This window comes from Neoarius graeffei, chromosome 28 (genome assembly GCF_027579695.1).
Source record: "Neoarius graeffei isolate fNeoGra1 chromosome 28, fNeoGra1.pri, whole genome shotgun sequence".
In the NCBI taxonomy this organism is placed as follows: domain Eukaryota; kingdom Metazoa; phylum Chordata; class Actinopteri; order Siluriformes; family Ariidae; genus Neoarius; species Neoarius graeffei.
In genome coordinates this window covers 17,810,467-17,834,380 of record NC_083596.1, presented here as the reverse complement: position 1 = coordinate 17,834,380, position 23,914 = coordinate 17,810,467, and the positions used below count along the sequence as shown (strand labels likewise).

The 23,914-nt window shown below is 44.2% G+C and overlaps 1 protein-coding gene across 1 annotated transcript in view; it reads left to right on the top strand.

Moving 5' to 3' along the window:
• Positions 1-1,814: 1,814 nt before the first annotated feature.
• Positions 1,815-23,914, top strand: part of vkorc1l1 (vitamin K epoxide reductase complex, subunit 1-like 1) — a 42,017-nt gene continuing 19,917 nt past the window's right edge. Inside the window, exon 1 of the mRNA XM_060912942.1 lies at positions 1,815-2,106. Coding sequence (XP_060768925.1) covers positions 1,916-2,106 — 191 coding nt within the window. The 5' untranslated portion in view covers positions 1,815-1,915. The remainder of the gene's footprint in view (positions 2,107-23,914) is intronic.

Here is a 23,914-nt window from a genome sequence, read left to right as displayed (position 1 = left end):
CACCTGAAGGTGAGCCTCCTGCGCACGCACCTAACGAGCTCCGGCACGCGCAGCATTAATGAAGAACACCTGTCGTTAATCAATGAACTATGTTTGGGCTATTTAAGGACTGTGCCCATGCAAGGATGGTGTGAAGTATTACGCCGCGTCTAGTGTGCCTTGTTTCCTGTCCTTGTTGACCTCCTGGTTTTTCGACTCCTGTTTCTCGTCCCTTAATCTTGTACAGTTTTGCCTCTGTCCGCACCTCGATTGACCTCCTACCTGTTTCCTCGATTATGACTTTGCCTGCTGTGTGCGTTTCACACACTTTATGCTCATATTGCACTGTGTATTATTTAACATATCTGCATTTACATCCACCTCTACTGCACACACTCTGACAAACTGGGTTTTCGCACCCAAACCACAGGAAGTCCATACAAGGTTATCGAAACCCTAATGAGGCTGAGGTGACAATCTAGTTTAAAAAAAAAGTTAGAAAAATTACGGTTTGGAGAGATGGAGGTATGCGTTGGAAATGAAGAGGAATGAAAGTGAGCAGTAGCAAAACAGAATACATGTGCATCAATGAGAATGGGGATGAGAGTGTAGTGAAGATGCAAGGAGCAGACGTAAAGAAAGTTGGTGAATTCAAGTCCCTGGGGTCAACTGTGCAGGAAAATGGGGGCTGCGATAGTGAGGTGAGAAAGAGAGTGCAGGCAGGATGGAGCAGTTGGAGAAGGATTTCAGGAGTCATTTGTGATTAGGGGTGGCACGGTGGTGTAGTAGTTAGCGCTGTCGCCTCACAGCAAGAAGGTCCGGGTTCGAGCCCTGTGGCCGGCGAGGGCCTTTCTGTACGGAGTTTGCATGTTGTCCGCGTGGGTTTCCTCCGGGTGCTCCGGTTTCCCCCACAGTCCAAAGACATGCAGGTTAGGTTAACTGGCGACTCTAAATTGACCGTAGGTGTGAATGGTTGTCGGTGTCTATGTTTGCCCGTAGATTTGTGATCGGAAAGATGTATAAGACAGTAGTGAGACCAGCTGTGATGTATGGATTGGAGACCGTACCCTGAACGAAGAGACAGGAGGCGAGGTTGGACAGGATAAGGAACGAGCACATCAGCGGGACAGCACATGTGCAGAGCTTGGGAATTAAGCTAAGAGAGATGAGACTGGGCGGCACGGTGGTGTAGTGGTTAGCGCTGTCGCCTCACAGCAAGAAGGTCCTGGGTTCGAGCCCCGGGGCCGGCGAGGGCCTTTCTGTGTGGAGTTTGCATGTTCTCTCCGTGTCCGCGTGGGTTTCCTCCGGGTGCTCCGGTTTCCCCCAAAGACATGCAGGTTAGGTTAACTGGTGACTCTAAATTGACCGTGAGTGTGAATGGTTGTCTGTGTCTATGTGTCAGCCCTGTGATGACCTGGCGACTTGTCCAGGGTGTACCCCGCCTTTCGCCCGTAGTCAGCTGGGATAGGCTCCAGCTTGCCTGCGACCCTGTAGAAGGATAATGAGATGAGATGAGATGAGACTGAGGATGGCCAAAGAGGAGATACATGGATGTGCTGAGGGAGGACATGAAAGTGGTAGAGAAGGATGCGGAAGACAGGGAGCCGAAAGATGGAGACGAAAGATCTGCTGTGGCGACCCCTAATAGGGAGCAGCCAAAAGAAGCAGAAGAAGAAAAATTACAGTGGGAGCTTTTCTAATATTCTTATGCGGCACCCCAGGGCCCCCCCCTCCCTAGCCTAGCTCCGCCCCTGCTTTTGCACCCAAGCGTCTTTTTGAACCTGTGCGCGCGCGCGCCCCCTGCCGTCCGCAAAGCGCTGACGCGGGTGGACACGCCCCTGCTGCTGTGGCGCGCGCCGACGCTCTTCCACGTCTCCGCTCCCGCGGGTCCAATGGTCGGAGAAGGTTGTGTGTGCGAGCAAGGCCGGGAAAAAACATGGCGGCGCCCGTCTTAAGAGTATCCACCCCTCGATGGGAAAGAATAGCCAGATTCCTTGTTTGCCTGTTAGGAATACTGTTGTCCGTGTACGCGGTTCACGTGGAAAGGGAGAAATCTCGGGATGCGAACTACCAGGCTCTGTGCGACCTGAGCAACTCTGTAAGCTGTTCCAAAGTGTTCGGCTCAAGGTAAGTGAACCAGGCTAGGCTAATCGGCTAATCAGAATAGCAGTGCTAGTTTAGTGTTTGCCGAGTCCGAGACTAACCTGGACTGGCTTCATGATCTGATCTGATCTGTCTGGGCTTGAGCTAATCATGCTTATATTTTATTATTCGGGTTGCTAGCATTTGCAACGCGTAAAAACAAACAAACAAACAAACAAACAAACCACAAGGTAGTGAGTAAACTTGAATGGACGGACTGAGCTAACGGCTAAAGAGTAGCTGCTAAAGCCTACAGCTACATGTAGTCAGCTAGCATTGGGAGCTATTACAGTAATATTAGTCTCTGGAAGTGTTCGGGATACAAAAGTAAATGTATAAAATGTGTTTTTACTTCATTATAGTGTGAAGTGACTGGTATCAACACGACACAACCCAGCAAAATTTTTTTTTCCTTGCCTGTGTGTAATTCTGACTAGCTGCCTATCCTTGTTGTTTAGCCGCCTAAACAAACACAGAACCAAGAAAACCCGGTTCTAAACATGTACACTAGTGTTTATTAAACTGTTTATAGTTTTATTTTCGATCCTGGGTCTTATTTTCCATTCATTAATGAGCTTTGCTTGAAGATGCTAGGTGTTGCTAACGTCAGCTAGCTGTCAGATTGACTCGGGTTGAATTTCTGAGGCGTTTCCACACACTGGTTATTTTTTAATTATCTTTTTCCCCCCCCTGTATTTGTTGATGTTGACATTCTTGTCATTTAAAAGGATAGATAGATAGATAGATGGCTTAATCATTAGCATAGACGCCTTGAATTGTGATCAGTCACCCTTAACACAGATGTGTTCATTTGTGAGTGATTTAGTGACGTGGAACTGAGGAGGGGTGTTTTTTTTTAAAGAAGTGGTTAGTCATCTCATCTCATCTCATCTCATATCATCTCTAGCCGCTTTATCCTGTTCTACAGGGTCGCGGGCAAGCTGGAGCCTATCCCAGCTGACTCCGGGCGAAAGGCGGGGTACACCCTGGACAAGTCGCCAGGTCATCACAGGGCTGACACATAGACACAGACAACCATTCACACTCACGTTCACACCTACGGTCAATTTAGAGTCACCAGTTAACCTAACCTGCATGTCTTTGGACTGTGGGGGAAACCGGAGCACCCGGAGGAAACCCACGCGGACGCGGGGAGAACATGCAAACTCCGCACGGAAAGGCCCTCGCCGGCCACGGGGCTCGAACCCGGACCTTCTTGCTGTGAGGCGACAGCGCTAACCACTACACCATCGTGCCGCCCGTGGTTAGTCATATACCTCATATTAGTAAGTAGGCATCCTTCAGTATGACGGACATGTTTCTACTGCCCCTTTCAGCTTTTCAACCTGGGGATTTAAAGAGATAAAAGTTGACTTATGCCGCTTTTCCACTACAAACGCAGCTGAGCCGTGCTGAGTCGAGCTGAGTGGGGCTGTTGGAGTTGCATTTCGACTACAACCGCGCTGAACCGTGCTGGCTGGAAGTGGGTGGATACATTGGGCGGAGTTAGCGAAAGTGGGTGGACGTCACGTGATGTCGTTAGGTGGCGCAAACAGTGACATCAGTGACCTTTTAAGCGGTAGTCTCACGACCCGGATAGTGAACAATAAACATGGAGGACATGGAGTCGTTAGTGTTGCTGGTCTTGGTGCTGTGGCTTGTTGTCACCGACAACGCCAACAGATACTGGCAAGAGCGTATAGATGAGGCGAGGCGCATAAGGCTTCAGAAATTCTCGTAATTTGTAATTCTTCTTCTTCCGGGTTTACGGTGTTTACAGATCCCAGCGTGCTCGCGGGGCATGTGAGGACACTCCTCCTCACCAATCAGTGCACGGGGGAGTGTCTCCTCACGCCCCTAGCCCCATTCGGCTCGGTTTGGCTCGCTTCAGCCCCACTCCAAAACCGTGCGAGTTTTGGGTGCTAAGCAGGGCTGAAGCGAGCTGAGTCGTGCTGTTCTGAGGTAGTCGAAACGCGAGCTGTGTCGGGCTGAAGTGAGCTGAAAAGGGTAGTGGAAAAGGGCCAATACTGGCTTCCTGTAAACAAGCTGTTTTGTGCACTAGTTTACCTCAGTATACAATCAAGGTTGACTTCATATCTAAACACAGCTTCTTGAAAACCCGAGCACTGATTCCATCTTCATTGACACCTGGGTCGATTATCCGAAACTGACTGCGTAAGCCCCTCTCACACATGAAATCTGTTCACGTTCAAGGTAAAAACATATCCCTACCTGACTGTATCGCATCTGCCGTCGCATCCGCCTCAGTAGATCTCCAAGACACGTCAAGTCGAGTTTTTCTATAGTGCTTTTAACAATAGACATTGTCACAAAGCAGCCTTACAGAATTTGAACGACTTAAAACACGAGCTAATTTTATCCCTAATCTATCCCCAATGAGCAAGCCTGTGGCGACACTGGCAAGGAAAAACTCCCTCAGACGACATGAGGAAGAAACCTCGAGAGGAACCAGACTCAAAAGGGAACCCATCCTCATTTGGGCGACAACATGACTATAACACTAAAATGCATATTCTGGACCAATTTCGTTTTTTTTTTTTTTTTTATATGAAAGTATGTCCCTTTACACACTCATCCAGAAGGGTAATTTCATGACGTTATCTGCAGAAGCGCCAGCAGGCTGCGCAAGCTTTGCACGGTTTCAGTGCACAGCCTGTGTAGACCAAGCACTCCCATTTCTCTCTCATTGTCCGGTCTTTTGGAAAATGATGAGTACTAATCCCATCAAGATTGGTGTTGCTACACCCTCCTATGATGCATCTGTTAACCATTTTAATAATTACGCGATAATGTTGAAGAAATTTGCAGAAAACCACCAGGTCGTTTTCTCATAAACAAACCAGCGCTGACGTAGGATTCAGAGGGAGGCGTCCTGCAGATGACGTGACGAAAATCAGTGTTTGCCGGGAAATCCAAATGCCAAGTTTTTTCAGAGGCGGACCAATTCGCCTCAAATGGCTCGATTTCAACTGAATTTTTCTGGTATTGTGCAAGGTAAAAATATTGCAGAGAATGCAGAATGTTACTTGACCAAAGTTTAATATAAAATAGGAGAATTATATTGATCTTGCCCCTGAATTTACCCGTGATATGCACATTAACAGTTTTAACATGAAGTCAGTTTCGCTGATGTTATAAACTCTTCATTGATGGAAACTTGAGTGCAAAACTGTTCATGACAACTGCAGTCCTAAAGTTAGCAAGTCAACTGTAGTCCTCAGCCATAAAAGCATTACTGTAAGTGTCCAGAGCGTCTTCCAAGTGTGACTTTCAACTGTCCAAATGGGGCCATCCTCTATCGGAACGATTTAGAGGACGGCGTAGACTTAAATGCTGAGAATGTGTCTGATTCCCAAACATGTCCTGATTCCAAGACATGAAGTGGTGGTCAGCTAAGCTCACTGTTCACAAAGTGTTACTATCGCTGGGGCGCCTTGCTAGTCGTTAAAATGCCTGACGCTTGCTTTGTTTTGCGCAAACAAACCATGAAACTCATAAGTTTCTTCTGGGTTCCTTGTGAAGGCATAAAAAAGGGTGAAAGAGCAAAGGATTTTACCAAAAGACGACGAGAGGTGTAACTCTTGAACCTTTAGCCGTGATAGAAGGGAGCGGAATCAAAGAATGCTCGAGTTTGCAGTGGTCGCTTCGTTTGTAAATTCCTCGGATTTAGATTTTTTTTCGTTTGCATTCGGAAGTCACTTCTCACCATTTTCTGTTATTTCGTGATGTTTTGAAGTTCAGGAGACGCTTAAGTCCTCAGATGTGTTTTTGTTTACTGTTTGATATTGTAAATTAATGCGTATGTTTTCACTTTATTTATTGGGATGTTCTAGCGATCTTTACAAGAACGGTGATGTAGATTGGGTTTCTACAAAAATCAAAGTCCTTCCCACGCCACGTGGCGCATAGGGCGGCGCCGATCTCCGTTTCCGTAGCCCTCGGCCTCTCGTCTAGCTAGGGTTACAGTGGGGGGCTAGTCCTCTGGTAACCGCAAGAGTTTGACTCCCCACTCGCATCTGTATTGCAGCGTGCCTTGCCAGATGGCAGTAGGCACCATTTTTATGATGGTCTTTGGTATGACCCGACCATGAGTAGAACTCGCAATCTCCCGATCGAGAGGCGGACACGCTAACCACTAGGCCAACTCGCGGTACACATCGGCTCCTACACTGAACACTAAATAAGATACTCAAGACGATCCACGTAAACACAAAAGCAGAGCTCATGAGTTAACAGCGCGATACTGCTTCCTCAGCCATGCAGTTCCAGTGAGCCGTGATAACTTCTCCATCGTGTTTCATCAATACCCAGGTCTTTAAAGGGGTTTCTGTGGATCTTTGTGAATTATTTATCTGGAAGAGAAGAGCAGGGAGGATTGGGAATCAAGCGGCTGTGGTTTGTTTACGCACGATACTAAAACTTGTAGCGTCCTAGCAACCGTCGCGAAGACGTGTATAAAAAGCCCAAAAATGATACAGGATTTATCTTGTCTTGTCTCGATCCCCAGATCTTTAACCGAGCTACATATAAAAAGTTGTACGCCTCCATCCTCTTCCAGGTTTTCATCTGTTTGTCCGTGTAGAACGATGTCTGCAGCACCAGGTAGTTTGAGATGTCGGGGAACTCAACGGATAGATTGTTTTCCAACTCGAAGGAAAAGTCCTTCTTTGTTAGCGTGTAAGGATCTATCCCATCGCACAGAGCAACTTTCTGAAGGTATCTTGACTGTGCGTTGGCCTCTGAACTGTGTAAATAGTCAGACGGTTTCACTAGCTCTTTACATAACGACAACCAAATCAGTTTGACCACCACTTCGTTCACTGGAAGTAAACTCGCAAGCAAAAGTTGTGACTGAATGCAATCTATTTACATACATGCCACCAACCCCCAGAGAATGAAAAGCGGTAGATCAGATTGCGTGACTCAGTTGCGCTTTTGTTAAGGTGTAAATTATTGCGTTCTCCTGCATTCTGAGTGCCATATTTGGAGAAAACAGATCGAGAAATCGGGGCGACGTAATTCACAAAATGCTGCTTCGTACCTTGCCTTGATGCTAGATGATTTGATAACCAAGTCGCCTTGAACTTGTCATGGCAAATGTTTTTTCCTTGTTCATGATCACCAGAGCGCTATTTAAAAAAATTTTTTTTAATAGAAATACCAGCATGATTTGTTGCAACACGTGACCTCATTGCTGATTGGCTAGAACCATAACAAGAACCAATCGAATGGCATGACAGAGCGATACAAGTTAGATTCAACATCATTATCGCGCCATTATACTGGCTCTCGGCTTCGCTTAGCATGGCTATTTGATGCTGCGTGTTGAAAACAGCTGAAGCGAGGTCGGGAGAGCAAATCCAACGGTGTTTGATTTATTTTGTAATGTGATATGTTTTTTTTAGAATTAAAATCAGTAGGTGGTTTTCACGTGTCAAAATCGGTAGACTACGGCGTGAATGGTAGCGTTTGCAAGTATGTATTTAACCAGATGCTGTGGAGTGTGGACTTCCGTGAGATATGAGGTACAGTTCAGGAGACAGTAAGTCCATACTGTTGTGTAAAGTCCAAGCTGAGACATTAGTTTTAGAGACATGGCACCAGTCAGTTGAGCTGCATGATATCTGTCTGAACAGAGTTCACGTTCTGCTTCTGAACATTTTTGTTCAAGCGAAGACTATTTGTAACATGTGTTTCTAAGATAAGAGAGAATTTGCATGCGGTACGAGTATATAGACATCCGTGGTTCCGTCGTAATATCACCGCATCATTTCATCACAACCGGCCACAACATATTAATCCAACGGGTCCAATTCCCATTGGAGCTGAGGTGTAAGATCATCGTTAATGCTTTTTGGTTTTGCTTCTATTCCTTCATAACATCCTGACAATAACCGAGTCAGTGCTTTACGTAGAGACTAAAACAATGTGGCATGCTCATCTCATCTCATCATCTTCCGCTTATCCGGAGCCGGGTCGCGGAAGCAGCAGTCTGAGCATGGAAGCCCAAACTTCCCTCTCCCCAGACACCTCGGCCAGCTCCTTGGGAAGAACACCGAGGCGTCCCAGGCCAGCCAAGAGACATAGTCCCTCCAGCGTGTCCTGGGTCTTCCTTGGGGCCTCCTTCCAGGGGGACATGCCTGGAACACCTCCCCAGGGAGACGTCCAGGAGGCATCCGAAAGAGATGCCTGAGCCACCTCAGCTGATTCCTCTCGATGTGGAGGAGCAGCGGCTCTACTCCGAGCTCCTCCTGAGTGATTGTGCTTCTCACCCTATCTCCAAGGGAGCGCCCAGCCACCCTGTGAAGGAAACTCATTTCGGCCGCTTGTATCCGTGATCTTGTTCTTTCGGTCATTACCCAAAGCTCATGACCATAGGTCCCCTCCTAGAACTGCCACCTTATTGTGGTGGAGGGGTTTGTGTGCTTGAATGATCCTAGGAGCTATGTTGTCGGGGCATTATGCCCCTGTTTGGGTCTCCCAAGGCAAACAGGTCCTAGGTGACAGGCCAGACCAAGAGCAGTTCACCAAACCCCTTATGGAAATTTATAAAACAAGGACCGTGACGTCGCCTGGTATGGTGCAGCCGGGGCCCCACCCTGGAGCCAGGCCCGGGGTTGGGGCTCGTATGCGAGTGTCTGGCGGCCGGGCCTTTGCCCACGGGGCCCGGCCGGGCTCAGCCCGAAGCGGTGACGTGGGTCCGACCTCCTGTGGGTTCACCACCCACAGAGGTGGTAGTAGTAGGGGGCTGGTGCAGTGTGGATTGGGCGGCAGTCGAAGGCAGGGGCCTCGACGACCTGATCCCCGAACACAGCGGCTAGCTATTGGGACATGGAATGTGGCATGCTGTTAGAGGAAAATAATCAATTATTGTGATGTGGCCAAGCATGAAGTCTTACTGGTACCACCTCAAATTGGACTATTTTTCAATGACGACACGTCCTGAAGTGTGTTATACCTCAGCAATTTGCCAAGTCAGTATTATTTGTTTATGACACTTTGTCATACTCGCTTCTTAATTTTGCACCAAAACCCAGTAGTTTTCATAATTTTTTTTTTTTTTTAAATCTGAAAAGTTGTCTCTTATGTAATATGCTGCTCAGATACAAACTTTTTTTTCTGTAACATTTAATTTTGCGCCGGAAAACGAACATTTGGACTCGAAAATGGCTTTGTACTGACTCGATAATGTAGAAGTCATAAAATAGAAATCTATAATGAAGTTTGTATGAAAAATAAAATAGGGGGCCGAAGACTTTTGCACAGTACTGTGAATTGTCCCTAGATTAAAACAAAAAACTTGCTATTTTGCGTGCATTTGCACTGACAAATATGACAACCTGCAGTGCACTATTGCCCCTTTTCCACCAAATCCGTTCCAGGGCTGGTTCGGGGCCAGCGCTGGTTCACAACTTGTTCTCAGCTGGCTCGCAAGTTGAACCAGTTTGCTTTTCCATAGCTCACGGTGCTAAGGGAAGCCACGTCAGTTATGTCGCTGTATACGTCAGTTACGTCGCTGCGTTTGCATAAACCTTGGCGCGAATATCGAAGCAAAAACAACACGGAAGAAGCAGCAGCAACAATAATAATAATGGATGACTTCGCGTTTGTACAGCTGCTGCTTCTCGTCGCTTAAAAATGGCGATCTTTCGCGGTCTTGTTATTGTTGTTGGTCTTAACAACTCTGCACCCCCGCTGACATAAGCGGTTCTTTCCTCTGGCCCAGCAGAGAGTTGGTGCTAGCTTGGAACCGGTTTTTCTGGCCCCAGAGCCAGTTCTTTGTCAGTGGAAACAGAAAACCCGGTTCCAAACTAAGCACTGGCCCCGAACCAGCCCTGGAACTGCTTTGGTGGAAAAGGGGCAATGGAGGACCCAGATGGTGGACTCAAAAACAGTGAAAGTGTTGTGTGACCTACGACGGTGCACACTTCTCACCCTGACTGGTGGCTACGCACCAGAAATGGAGGGACCTCCAACGTGATTTCAGCTAGTTGGAGGAGGGCATGTTGTCAAACCTGATGGCAACATAACACATATATTTCCACGTTGAATGAAATATGGAAGTAATCGTGATCAAATGTTGTAATCATTATTTCTGAAAAGTGCACAGCGTCCTGTGTTTGATTTGAGATAAAGCTACTCTGTTGAAATTTACGCACCAAGTATATACAGGGAAGTGTATTAAGGGAAGTACACGAATCGAGCATTTGTTCCTGTTATCACTTCTGATATAGCAGTGATAGAGTCGTACTATATCACCTTTTTTTTCTTTCTTGAAAGAAGACAAAAAGCAGTTTGTCCTGTTATCAAGAATCCAGAAGACGTCCTTGTCTTACAAAGCACTGATACTTGAGACTATTACGTCTCCGAACCACTTCAGCCGAGTAGTCGTTGAAGAATGAGACTTTGGACTCTCTGGATGCGGAGTCGTCCCGGTCGCGTCCGCGAGACCCGAGTCGACGCGCGGCATCCATCACCCACTGTTTGTCTCAAAAGTTGTGGAACTTCAGTATCCGTGGTCTTGGACTTTTGATTTGGACCGGGTTTCAATGCTAAGGATCTGTGAGCCCGGTCAAGCTTCAGTCGGCCATCTTTTGTCGTCATCTGGAGGTATTCGGGGACCCATTTCTCTAAGAATTTTACCGGATCTGACCCCTCGGTGTCCTCAGGTAATCCAACCATACGCACGTTGCATCTGCCGCCTTGGTTGTCAAGGTCATCGATTATGCTCCAGCATGTCGAGCACTTGTTTTTCAAGAGCCGTTGTCCTAGCCTCTGAGGATGTAGCAGTAGTTTCAACATCAGCAATTCGCTCTTCAGTTTCAGCAACATGCATGGCAATTGCTTGCAACTGCGAGGTCTGCTCTTTAATGGCCTCTAAGACCGTGGCAACTTTGGTGCCAATGACTTTAGTGAGGTGGTCTGTTATCTTATCCAAAGCTTGAATAAGACATGGCTCCATAGCTCTTGAGCTAGCATCGGTTAACTCACCTCCTCCATCAGGGCTCGAGGTAGAGCTGGTCTTTGCCGTTTTTTTTTTTTTTTATTACTTTCTTCATACTGTCTGAGATTTGCAGAAAATAACTGTCCAGGCTCATGATATGATGCTTCCTGTTCAAAATTTCGTATTTTTATCGCACAGACATAACCTGATAAATGCCACCAGAGCTGTCCTATTGAGGTATTTCACCTGACGTCACAGGGTCACGTGACACCCCGGTGTCCGCCATTTTGAACGTCAAGCTACATACTAACGCTGCAGACAGAGGGAGAACCAGCTTGAAAAAAAATGTGTTACAGACACCTAGAATAGATTAATTTGTCAGTAAGCACTCTATAAATAACCATGGTGTTTGCTTGTTGTGCTGTGGGCTGCCACAACAGACAGGGACAGCGTGCAGGACGCTCCTTTTACCGGTTTCTAGTGATGGGAATTTCGGCTCTTTTTCGGGAGCCGGCTCTTTTGGCTCTTCTTACTATAAGGAGCCGGCTCTTTCGGCTCCCAAACGGCTCCTGAGATTTTATTTTTTATTTAATTGCTGCAATTAACTAGTTAATTAATTACATTATTATTTATATTTTATCAATAGGATGTTTTCCGGCGGCACGGTGGTGTAGTGGTTAGCGCTGTCGCCTCACAGCAAGAAGGTCCGGGTTCGAGCCCCATGGCCGGCGAGGGCCTTTCTGTGCGGAGTTTGCATGTTCTCTCCGTGTCCGCGTGGGTTTCCTCCGGGTGCTCCGGTTTCCCCCACAGTCCAAAGACATGCAGGTTAGGTTAACTGGTGACTCTAAATTGACCGTAGGTGTGAATGTGAATGGTTGTCTGTGTCTATGTGTCAGCCCTGTGATGACCTGGCGACTTGTCCAGGGTGTACCCCGCCTTTCGCCCGTAGTCAGCTGGGATAGGCTCCAGCTTGCCTGCGACCCTGTAGAACAGGATAAAGCGGCTAGAGATAATGAGATGAGAGATGAATAGGATGTTTTTTCCATTTTATTTTTTAGTTTTTGTAGCCATTGTAAAGCTTTGTAAAGTATAGCAGTGTAACAATGTTCTAGCTATAGAAATAAAACTTGCTTACCAATTAATAAATTATTTTCTCACAAACATAATGCAAAACTGTTATATTACCAATATAAAATACACAGCTGATTTTCCCCTCCTCAGGTGCCTCACAGACTCCTCTCCCCTGCGCTCCACAGCTTTAAGCATTACACCAATTTTTGTATTTTCGCAGCTGTGAATGACATCAACCAAAAAAAGTAGGCGTACACCATGCTACTTTTTTTCCTTTGAATGGTAATAGACAACACAAAGACGCAATCGGACAGCAACTTTTTTTGTGAAAGTCTCTCTCTCTGAGGCCAAGTTTACATTAGACTGTATCTGTCTCGTTTTCTTCGCGGATGCACTGTCTGTTTACATTAAACCGCCGGGAAACGGGAATCCGCCAGGGTCCACGTATTCAATCCAGATCGTGTCTGGTCCGGTGCTGTGTAAACATTGAGAATACGCGGATACGCTGTGCTGAGCTCTAGCTGGCGTCGTCATTGGACAACGTCACTGTGACATCCACCTTCCTGATTCGCTGGCGTTGGTCATGTGACGCGACTGCTGAAAAACGGCGCGGACTTCCGCCTTGTATCACCTTTCATTAAAGAGTATAAAAGTATAAAAATACTGCAAATACTGATGCAAATACTGCCCATTGTGTAGTTATGATTGTCTTTAGGCTTGCCATCCTTCCACTTGCAAGTGGTAAGTGACGCGCATACCCGATATGCACCGAGAGCACACACACAGCGGCTCAGTCCCGAATCACTGCTCGTGCACTTCACTCGCGCGCTCTGTGAGCTGCGCAGGGCCGGAGTGCGCACCCTCCAGAGGGCACTCGCTGTTCAGGGCGGAGTGATTTGGAGCGCAGGATGCCTGCTGAGCCGAGTGTATCCGTGTATTGGCGTTGCTGTGTGCACGCGAATCGTGTATTGGCGTTGCTGTGTGCATGTTAATCGTTTTAAAAACGTTAATCTGATGATCCGCTGATACGGTCTAATGTAAACCCCACCTGAGGCACCTAAGGACAAAAAACTAATTCGACTCCCCAACTCGGCTCCCACCGAAGAGCCGGCTCCCGTCGTTCACTTCAAAGAGCCGGCTCTTTGAACCGGATCGTTCGCGACCGACACATCACTACCAGTTTTGACCCAGACAAGAGGGCCAAATGGATTACAGCTGTGAAGAGACAGGATTGGGAGCCAACAGAGTACTCCAGACTTTGCAGTGATCATTTCATTTCAGGTTAGTTTATCAGTTAACGCAATTTTGATAAAATATATAGCAAAAAGTAAACGGGTCAGTGTTTGTTAACCCATCTGAGCAGTGAAACAAGGCAGTGTTAATTTGTCTAGGGTTGCATGTAGCAGACATCAGACATAAAATGCAATAACAGAGGCTAGAAAGAAATGTGACACAGAAATAAATAAATAGGGCTCCATACCAAGGCTGGGTACAGTGTTTGTGATAAAAGACAGATCCAATTTAACACGAATCACAGCTTACTTTCTTGTTAAAATGTGCAAAGGTCTCCACCATCTCATACCGCCTTGCACTGAAGGACTTAAGCGTGCCGTCCAAAATGGCTGCGTCACGTGACTTGGTCACGTGGGTGAAATACCTCAATACTGATGCTCACTCTACGCCGTCGTCTTGCGTCCCCCGATACTTGAGACTATTAAATAAACATCTTGACATCTCACCATTTATTATATCCACATTCACTGGATATGAGCAGTTGTATGCTGTGATTGGCTGCTACTAGGATATCAGCTCATATACAGTGAGAAGAGAAAAACAAAATGGCGGAGCGTGTCGCTGAACCAACCGAGGACGAAATAAAAACTCTACTCGAAAACAAAACCCCAAAAAATACAAAAAAAAAAGCAACGAAATATGGTATGAAAGTATTTGATGGTAAGAACATTATGCATATTTTCAACAATTATCACATTTCTCACAAATTGCTACTGTAATCACCGGTTTGCTTTCCTTCTTCATCTTTAAACATTTAAAATGTGTTTTTTTTTTTTTTAAGACTGCTCAAAGAAGTTTGAAAATTACAGAACTGAAATGTTCAGGGAAGAATTAAATAAATGTCTAAAGCTATTCTATACCTCGTCACGACTGGACTTTCTACAAAAAAACAAAACTAAAGTCAATTCGTGCAGCCATCGATAGGTTTTTAAGAAGTCTGTCTAAGCGGAAATGATTTTGTCGGACGTTTTGTATAAAGCTTTTATTTACCGACTTTGCAAAAAAATAAAAATGCTCGGTTTCTCAAAATCCAGTGAATGTGGATAGAATAAGAGTTATTCCACAAAATCCAATCGTACATGAGCTGATAGCCGACAGGGCACATAGCACCGAGTTGGCTATAAACCATGTGCGATGAGATTTCCTCTGTTAAATGACAGTTTAAAAATCTGTTAATCTGCGATTATGTGGCGCGTCTGCCCCCGTAAGTCCCTATGAATTAGTTATTACTATAAAAAAGTTATATGGGCCCGTCTCAGAAACTGGTCTCTCATTTGGGACATTATGGTCAAAAAATAAATTTTCTAATTTTACTTTTTTTTTGCATTTACCGAACACTCAATGTTTCTTTTGTCATGTTTAATAAGAATAAAGATAGTATCTTGCTTTATCTGGCCTCCACTGTGGAAATGTTTTTGATTACAATTCAAATGCTTTTGTAAAATTGATTTCCATATAAAATAACTCCATCATGAAGAATTAATTTATTTGATTAATAAATTTCCTCTTTTTGATTGCTTGGGTTAAAAATGCCAAGTTATGATGACTGAATTGATTATTCACTTAAATATGAATAATATGATACAGTTTGGGTATTTGATATGGCGAAATAGGACACAATGGAAAAATCAAGAACACACCGGGAAGATGAGAATAACGGCGGTGGTAAAAGAACAGCGACTGTACCGGCTGAAGGTCGCGCGGGTCTCTGCTGCGGCGCACGAGCAACGGGACATCACTACAGCACCGGATGGAGCGCGAGGCGGGGGCGGGGCAAAATGACTGGCCGTAGATTCTATCAAAAGTTCGATCTAAATTGACCATGATTGCAAAATATTGGCCAAAAATACGCAAACACTACGAAATATGAAAGTAAGATGAAAAAGAAACATTCTGTTGCCTTATACTGCCAGACTAAAACAAAATAAAACCGTCAAAACTCACCTTTAAATAACAAATAACACGCTACGGTAAAAAATAGATCACAACTCGTTTTATAGCTCAGAAATTCATACAAGACCAGCTACCATCGTAACATATTCTGTAAGAAACATATTCTATACCTAACTTTCAGCTTTCGTTTTAAAAAAACAAAATCGCAGATTTATAACTAAATTTTTATATGGCGTAGTGATTTTAAGTTCCTACTTTTGGTGAGGTCGTGGCCTTGACCCTGAGGCTTTCCGTTTAGATCAAAACATGCGATCATATTGGGTTTGAGTCTGCGGAAAATGGAGTTACAACGGTGATCAAATATTTCACATGATGTTTTATTACGGTTATGATTATTCTGTGAGCGCACCAATCCTTAGGTGTATAAAGTTACAACTTAAAATACAATTAGTGATAACTGTAGACTTTTCAGTGGACTACAACCTTTTTAAGGGAATGCGATGTAGTCAACCGTTTATCATGTCCCAGATCAAGCCACCATTTTTCCACAAATTTGCAGAATTTTTGCCAAATTCTGAATAGAGTATTCACATCAAAGATTTAGTTTTATCTGTATTATTTCTTTCATCATTTTATTTCAAATTAAAACCAACATCACCATTCAAAACCATATAGTTTATTGACTGAGAGTATATTTAGTGGGGTACCCCCACAGCACCCAGTTTCTGAGACCGACCCATATTCGAATAAGCACTCTAATATAATCCCATGATTTCAAATATAGCAAATCAAGAGCTGCTGTTTGGAAATAAATCAGATGTGTTTTATGCTGTGAATTGGATACGAATCATGATCATGAACGTTAGAGGGTCCTGCCAAGACCTGTGACGTTTTGCGTCACTTGATTACTGTGAGGATGCTGAGCTCAGATCAGATCTCCTGTCTGATATCAGTCTCGCATTGAAAAGCGAAAGATGCCATCAGTGTTGTACTAGTAAACCAGGCTTTATTACAGCAGGCCACGCTCGGCTCGGCTCTCGAGGGCTGTTTAGTTTTTCCTTCCAGCTTGTATTCTTTTGAGGAAATTGGAAAAGATGCTTGCTTAGATCTCTGAGGGTCACGAATGCAGTCCAGTTGAAACGGGACAGATTGTAACCCTCTATGTCCAGTTTCATGCATTTCAAATTCACTCGTGCCCCTTTTCCACCAAAGCAGTTCCAGGGCTGGTTCGGGGCCAGTGCTTAGTTTGGAACCGGGTTTTCTGTTTCCACTGACAAAGAACTGGCTCTGGGGCCAGAAAAACCGGTTCCAGGCTAGCACCAACTCTCTGCTGGGCCAGAGGAAAGAGCCGCTTACGTCAGCGGGGGGGCGGAGTTGTTAAGACCAACAACAATAACAAGACCGCGAAAGATCGCCATTTTTAAGCGCCGAGAAGCCGCAGCTGTACAAACGCGAAGTCATCCATTATTATTATTATTATTGTTGTTGTTGCTGCTGCTGCTTCTTCCGTGTTTTTGCTTTGATATTTGCGCCAAGGTTTATGTAAACGTAGCGCCGTAACTGACGTATACAGCGATGTAATGACGTGGCTCCACTTAGCACCGCGAGCTATGGAAAAGCAAACTGGTTCTCAGCTGGCTCGCAAGTTGAACGAGTTGTGAACCAGCACCAGCACTGGCCCCGAACCAGCCCTGGAACTGATTTGGTGGAAAAGGGGTATCGGAGATCAAATCACTCAGGATATCTTATGTACGTCGTCATTATGCTCTGGTATGTGAGACACTCTTTGCTGAGTATTACAGTTAATGCTATCTGGGTTAAAGGTCTGTCTGATTGTAAGGATGGCGAGAAAGAGAGAGAGACGTTTCACCGAATCAGCTGGATGCTTTCGATTCTGTCTCACTTATTCACAAGTTGATGACGTGAATAAGTGTAAATGACTGTAATCCTCTGGATCTGGATATCCTCAGTCAGATGGAGTTCATACACGCAGCGGTCTCAAAAGTAGCCGGTCACCAGCGGCAAATCGCCGGCTATGGCTTGTTATGCCGCCGGCTATTGTCAGTCGAGTTACAAAATTTAATATTAAATATTTGACAGCAAAAAAAGTTGTGAACGTAAATTACATCCACTATGTCATGTATGTCCGTTGCCGCGTCAACTGTGTTTACATCCTCGACACGAGTGCAGCCATTACTGCTGCCTGTGTTGCCAGATTGTGTTTACATCCTCGACATGAGTGCAGCCATTACTGCCACCAGTGTTGCCAGATTGGGCGGTTTCCCGCACAATTTGGGCGGTTTTAAGTGCATTTTGGCGGGTTTTGAACATATTTTGGGCTGTAAAACGTCAGCAGTATCTGGCAACATATTTTTTTTTACTTAATACAAGAAATTAATGGATGCCAACGTTTTTGCCAAAATGGTATTTTATTTTCCATTGTTTAGGCAGCTTCAGCATCATACTGTGAGATTCTGTTCAAATTGTTTTTTTTCTTCTATGAAGCCTGAGCCATTTATTTTATTAGTTTATAATTATTGTTTAATTTAGTCTTCAGGAGAGACTGCCTGCACACAGTACTAGTATTAATAGTTTTTTTTTCTTACATGAAAGCTGAGGCATTTATATTATATTTTAAGGTAACTTCATGTTGTGCTGTGAGGTTCTCTGCACTTTAACTTTTGAACCAACAGGAGCATTTGGATAAGTAAAGCCTATTTTTCTGCATTTTTGTAGTCCTGGTAATCTTTTATATTGGTAAAGTTGTTTATAGGACCATTTCTCAGTGTCTGTGTTTTTTAATCAATAGTTTTTCAGTAATAACTTAATATTTAACATATCACTCAATTTTAAACACCCCCCCCACCCCCACCCCCCATGGCTTGCCCCCATAGTCTCCAAAATTTCTGTGGGAAACACTGGCGTGCGTAACAACGCTAATCAAGCTTAAGCTAGACGACCTGCCTCAAATACCCGTCCCGGGTAAATGTTATCCCAATTTTAGATGGCCTGTTCCAAACCATCCCGCCCCATGAAAAATCCATCCGTGTGTGCGTGCGTGCAAGGGCACTTGTCGAATGATAAAAGGGCTAGTGATGGGCCTGAGCCGAAATTTGTTACGCTTTGGACTAATATCAGCAGCAAATCCTGAATTGGATCCAAATACGATCTGCCTTCATTATTTTCCTTTCTTTTTTTAAAATTAGACTGGATTACAGGTCCTTTTTTTGTCTTTGTTTAATTTGCATTTTATTGATTTATTGGAGGAGTTTTTGAATGTAATCGTTGTATGTGGTAAATTTTAAACGGTTATCTCCAGTGAAGTGCATCAATTAAATCCTTTTTATTTGTAAGATTATTAAATAAACATCGATCGGTATCAGATTTCCGCAGTATCCCAGTGCCCCGGGTGATCATGGCTCTGTAATGTTAATTAACAGATTAGCTTTTGTGCCGTGCGGTGAATGAATTAGCGCCGCTAATGCGATACAGTAGATGGGCTGCTTGAGCAGTATTCCACAGCAGGATTGCAATGAAAATAATCTCCGTTATTTATTAATCAGTTTCTTAAAATAACTGCAAGCGAGTCACCAAGTTAACCGGCTCAGCCTGTGTTTTAATCAGATGGTTACACCAAGCTGCTTTTGGGAAGTTATTGAAAAATGTTATCCAGATAACGCATGACTAGTGTCGAGTTGCTGTTAAACACATAAGCGCGAGTCACTCATTCGCATGATGCGTTTAACAAGAAAGAAATGCAGAGAGTGTATCGTCATCGCTGACCCTGATGATAAATTACTGAAGTTTGAATGCTAGGAATGCAACTAATATATATCTCGAATACAAATTTGATGATTTGAATCGATGAAATAAAAAAAAGTCACAGTTCTTATCAGGGTGTGTAATTAGTTTTTCCTTGCTGTAATTGTATTGTTGAGATAGCAGAGGGCAATATTGGGAATACACAGTACCTGACTTCACGATATGCGGAAGTAACACAGTGCTAATGCCACGCAAGCATATACAAAAGCTTTAACATAGGAAGAGCTATTGTGTGATTGACTAGGGGAAGCCTAATGGTTAGAGAAGCAGCTTTGGGACCAAAAGGTTGCCGGGTCGATTCCCTGGACCAGCAGGAATGACTGAAGTGCCCCTGAGCAAGGCACCTAACCCCCAACTGCTCCCCAGGCTGCACTGGGTATGTTGTACGTCACTCTAGAGAAGAGCGTCTGCTGAATGGCGTTAATGTAACAACTACAAATAGGTTTAACAAGAAATTAGAGCTCTCTCTCTTTTTACAGCCTGCAGAAAGCTAACGAAAAGAGAAGCAAATAAAGGGCAGTACAAATGTTCATACGGTTATTAACAGAGGGCCGATTTAGTGATTGATTTTTAATAAAGGGAATATTTTAGTTAATAGGTAATCAGAATCCAGTTTATTGCCCTCGCGTACAAAGAATTTGCTTTGGTGACTGGTGCTTGAACAGTTAAGCTAGAAGAATTTAGCAAAAGTAAAAAGTAGCTATATACGTAGAATAAGAAATAGAAGAATCTGAAGTGTACAAGTTGAAAAGTGGACATGTTTAAAGGAGAACTGAATGCAAATTTTTTATCAAAATTCTACTTCTCATTTTATTAAATATCGGAATGCATTTTCGATCGCTATTTTGTCACTGCTGTAGCAAGTTACGAGTGTTTGAAATATGCTCTGTAATATATCAGTCCATATGTCAAAGCAATGGCTGTAAACGAGATTCGTTGAGACCTGTGCGAGACGTCGTAGGACGGAAGTAAAACGTACAGCGGAAATCAAAGCGACCGACATCTGCCGACGTTCCGTGTCTGAAATCGCTCTCTTGTTCACTACTCCGTACTCCCTATATAGAGAATTACTATGTAGAGGACTATATAGTGAGCTCATTGGTAAAATGAAAAAAAAAAAGCTTTCGGACACTACTCCGTCACGCTGGTATTTACGTCATTACTGTCGCACGATTAAAACGTGCCAGATCAGTCGGCTGGTGGGTTTTCAAAATAATAAACACATGCATGTGTTTTTGTGATGAATCCATATTATACTGAGCGCATTTCCCACATTAATCAATACAAAGTACCTGCAGCTTTCAGTTCTTTTAAATCAAGGCTGAATCCTTTCTTCTTTGCCGCTGCCTTTTATTAAATCAAATTTGAGACTTTTAATTTGATTTCTTTCAGTGCGACCGCAATGCATGATGGGATATATTGCTTTGGTTAGTCACCATCGTTGTACACTAAGGTTTCGGACAGCACTACAAAATGGTGTCCTCACTATATAGTGCCCTAGATAGTGAGTAGGGAGCGATTTCGGACACGGCTTGTCAAAAGATGCGCGCGCCCTCTTTCGAATGCTGACGTAATCAAGCCGGAAGTTTTGTTTGTTTTAATAGCAATCAGGAAAGTTTGAAAAAAGTAGGCAGTAATCGTCATTTAAACTCGTTTTTGTGCAACATTTCGTTTGGAAAACAGTTTTCAAAATGGCGGCACTGACACCTGGCTGACGCTTCACGTTTCGAAGTCTCGCACAAGTCTCGTGAAGATCGCGCGGATAAGCGACGCCTGCCGTGGACCAAACGAACTAAATTTAACACGGCTAAAAACCGAACAGGCCAGTAAGTATAATATTTAATTGCAATTAGTTGCCAATAGGAGTCACGATATAAGGTTACTAAAACCGAAAACGTAATTGAATAACAGGTTAATTAAGAAATAAAGCAAGTTTAAAAATGACTTCAGTTCCCTTTTAAGGGGTATGTGAACATGTGCAATGGGTTAAATAAATAGCCAAGCTGTACAGCGTGAGCTGGAATGTGCAATAAAAGTTCACAGAATGAAGACCATGAAATGTGCAAAATCGCAGTTCAGAGACGAAGTGCATTAATGTCACAGGTTGAAAGTGTGGGGTCTCTGACCTTAGTGATGAGGCCAGCTGTAGTGGGGAAAAAGCTAACCTTATGCTGTGAGGTTTTGGTTCTAATGGACCGTAACCTCCTACCAGACGGGAGTGGTTCAAAAAGTTTGCGTCCAGGGTGAGGGGGTCGGCCACAATCCTTTCTGCTCTCCTCAGGGTCTTGGACTCGTACGGGTCCTGAAGAGATGGAAGGTTGCAGCCAGTCATCCTCTCAGCAGAGCGAATGATGCGCTGCAGTCTGCCCTTTTCTCCGCCAGTAGCAGCAGCGTACCGGACAGTGATGGAGGGGGTGATGATGGACCCGGTGATGGTGGTGTAGAAGTGCACCATCATTGTCTTTGGCAGATCGAACGTTTTTAACTGCTGCAGGAAGTACATCCTCTGCTTTCTTGGTGAGAGAGCAGGTATTCATCTCCCACTTAAGGTCCTGAGTGATTGTAGTGCCCGGGAAGTGGAAATACTCCTCAAAGATTACTGGGGAGTCGAACAGGATGATGGTTAATAGGTTAATAGGGGAAGCCATGGCCTTACTGCTGGGTTTCACGTGACGTCACATCTGCCTCATTAGTTATTCAAAACTTTAGCTGGTGGTCTACCAAAGCTCAGACCCCGTCCACATGTAGCCGGGTATCTGCTAAATCAGTGGTTCTCAACCGGGGGGGCGCGCCCCCCTGGTGGGGCGCGGAGGTACTCCAGGGGGGTCGCGAGTAGGCTTCATGTATGGAGGAAAAAAAAAATCTGGGGCTAACAGGCTATAGTAGCTAAGCAGATGCAACACATTTACCCATGTCAAAATGCAGGACATTGGACTATTACATACAAATCAATACTATTATAAAATCTATCATCAATCTATCATAAAATCTTGTGTGTGTGGCCGCATCAGTCGGGGGAACTGTGATATGTTCCCAAGCCTTGCAGACTTTATCAGTAATGCAGGCACTTCCCACGATTTCTCATCTGTCTTTCAAGCAGCGTCAGAGCACCTGTCGGTAATGAGAAAACAGTTTGCGGCATACTTCACAGAGGATTATCGCTCTTTTGCGTGGGTTCGAGATCCATTTGTGTGTACTGCTGACGAACTTCCAGTTGACATGCAGGAACAGCTTATTGAGCTGAAGAGTGACCGTAGACTTAAGGCAGTCTTCACCTCATGCCCTCTTTCGACATTCTGGGCAGCACTGATGCAGGAGTACCCGCAACTGTGTGACGTAGCCTTGAAACTGCTCATCCCATTCGCATCGACCTACTTGTGTGAGGCAGGATTTTCAAAAATGACTGCGCTCAAAACGAAATATCGCAATCGTGCGCAAATTGAGGATGACTTGAGACTGTGCTTGTCAAACATTTCGCCAAGAATCGAGGATCTTTGTAAGGCAAAGCAGGCTCAGGTCTCGCATTAACGCAAATGCAGATCACAAAGGCACAGTAAAAAGTAAAACCTAAATTCACGCCTCGTCCCAATTCCCAATGATATCAATAGCCAGCTAATGATAAGCCTAATAAAATACCTAATAAAAACACTAATAATAATAATAATAATGATAATAATAATGATGCCTATTAATAATAATAATAGCATAATAATAATAATAATAATAATAATAATAATATCAACAACCAACAACAGCAATAATAATAATAATAATAATAATAATGCCTGAAAGAACATAAGTCTTGTACTACTGCCAACAGCTTAGTAATGATAATAGGCCATAATAATAATAATTATAATAATTATAATAATGCCCGAAAGCAGATTAGAAAAGTGGTGCTACTGCCAATTATAACAATAGCCTAATAATGATAATAGGCCTATGTATTTCTATGGAATGGATAATGCTACTACTGCTGCTACTGCTACTACTACTACTACTAATAATAATAATGATAATAATAATAATAATAATAATAATAATCTAGCCCAGGGCTATCTATCTATCTGTCGGTTGGTCGGTCGGTCGATATAAGGTGCTGTAGGTCGGGTGGCGTCACTGCGGGTGAGTGTGTTTGGGGGGGGGATGGGGGCGGGGCGAGAAGAGGGGCCCCCAACTGCAATGAACCAGCTTTGGTGGGGCCCAGGTTGCAAAAGGTTGAGAACCCCTGTGCTAAATCGAAGATATTTTTCTACGTTTTGGCCTGTCATCCACATGAAAACATATCAAAAACGAATATTTAAAAAAAACTCCGGGCAAAGTGAAGATTTTTGAAAACTCCGTGTATGCCTTTTCGTGTAGACCAAGATAACCGGAGTTTTACGTTTTAGAACGTCACAATCTGCGCCAAAAAAATGACAACAAATCTGCCCTGACGTCAAACGTGCGACCTTTGTTTACTGCAGAAGCCAGATTAAGCATGGACAAAGAGTAATGGATCGGAGTAGTGCCTTGAAAGCGTTAATTATTGTGCAGGTGCTATTTACATGTTTAATTTTAGAAGCCCAACTACTGCTCCAAAAACAGGGTCAATATGTCCACATATTTGCTTTGACAAGATTCCCAATCAACGTTTTCTTGCGTCTTTTTTTTTTTTTTTAAAGATATTTTTTTGGGCTTTTTGCACCTTTATTGGATAGGACAGTGTAGAGACAGGAAATGAGCGGGAGAGAGAGAGGGGAAGGGATC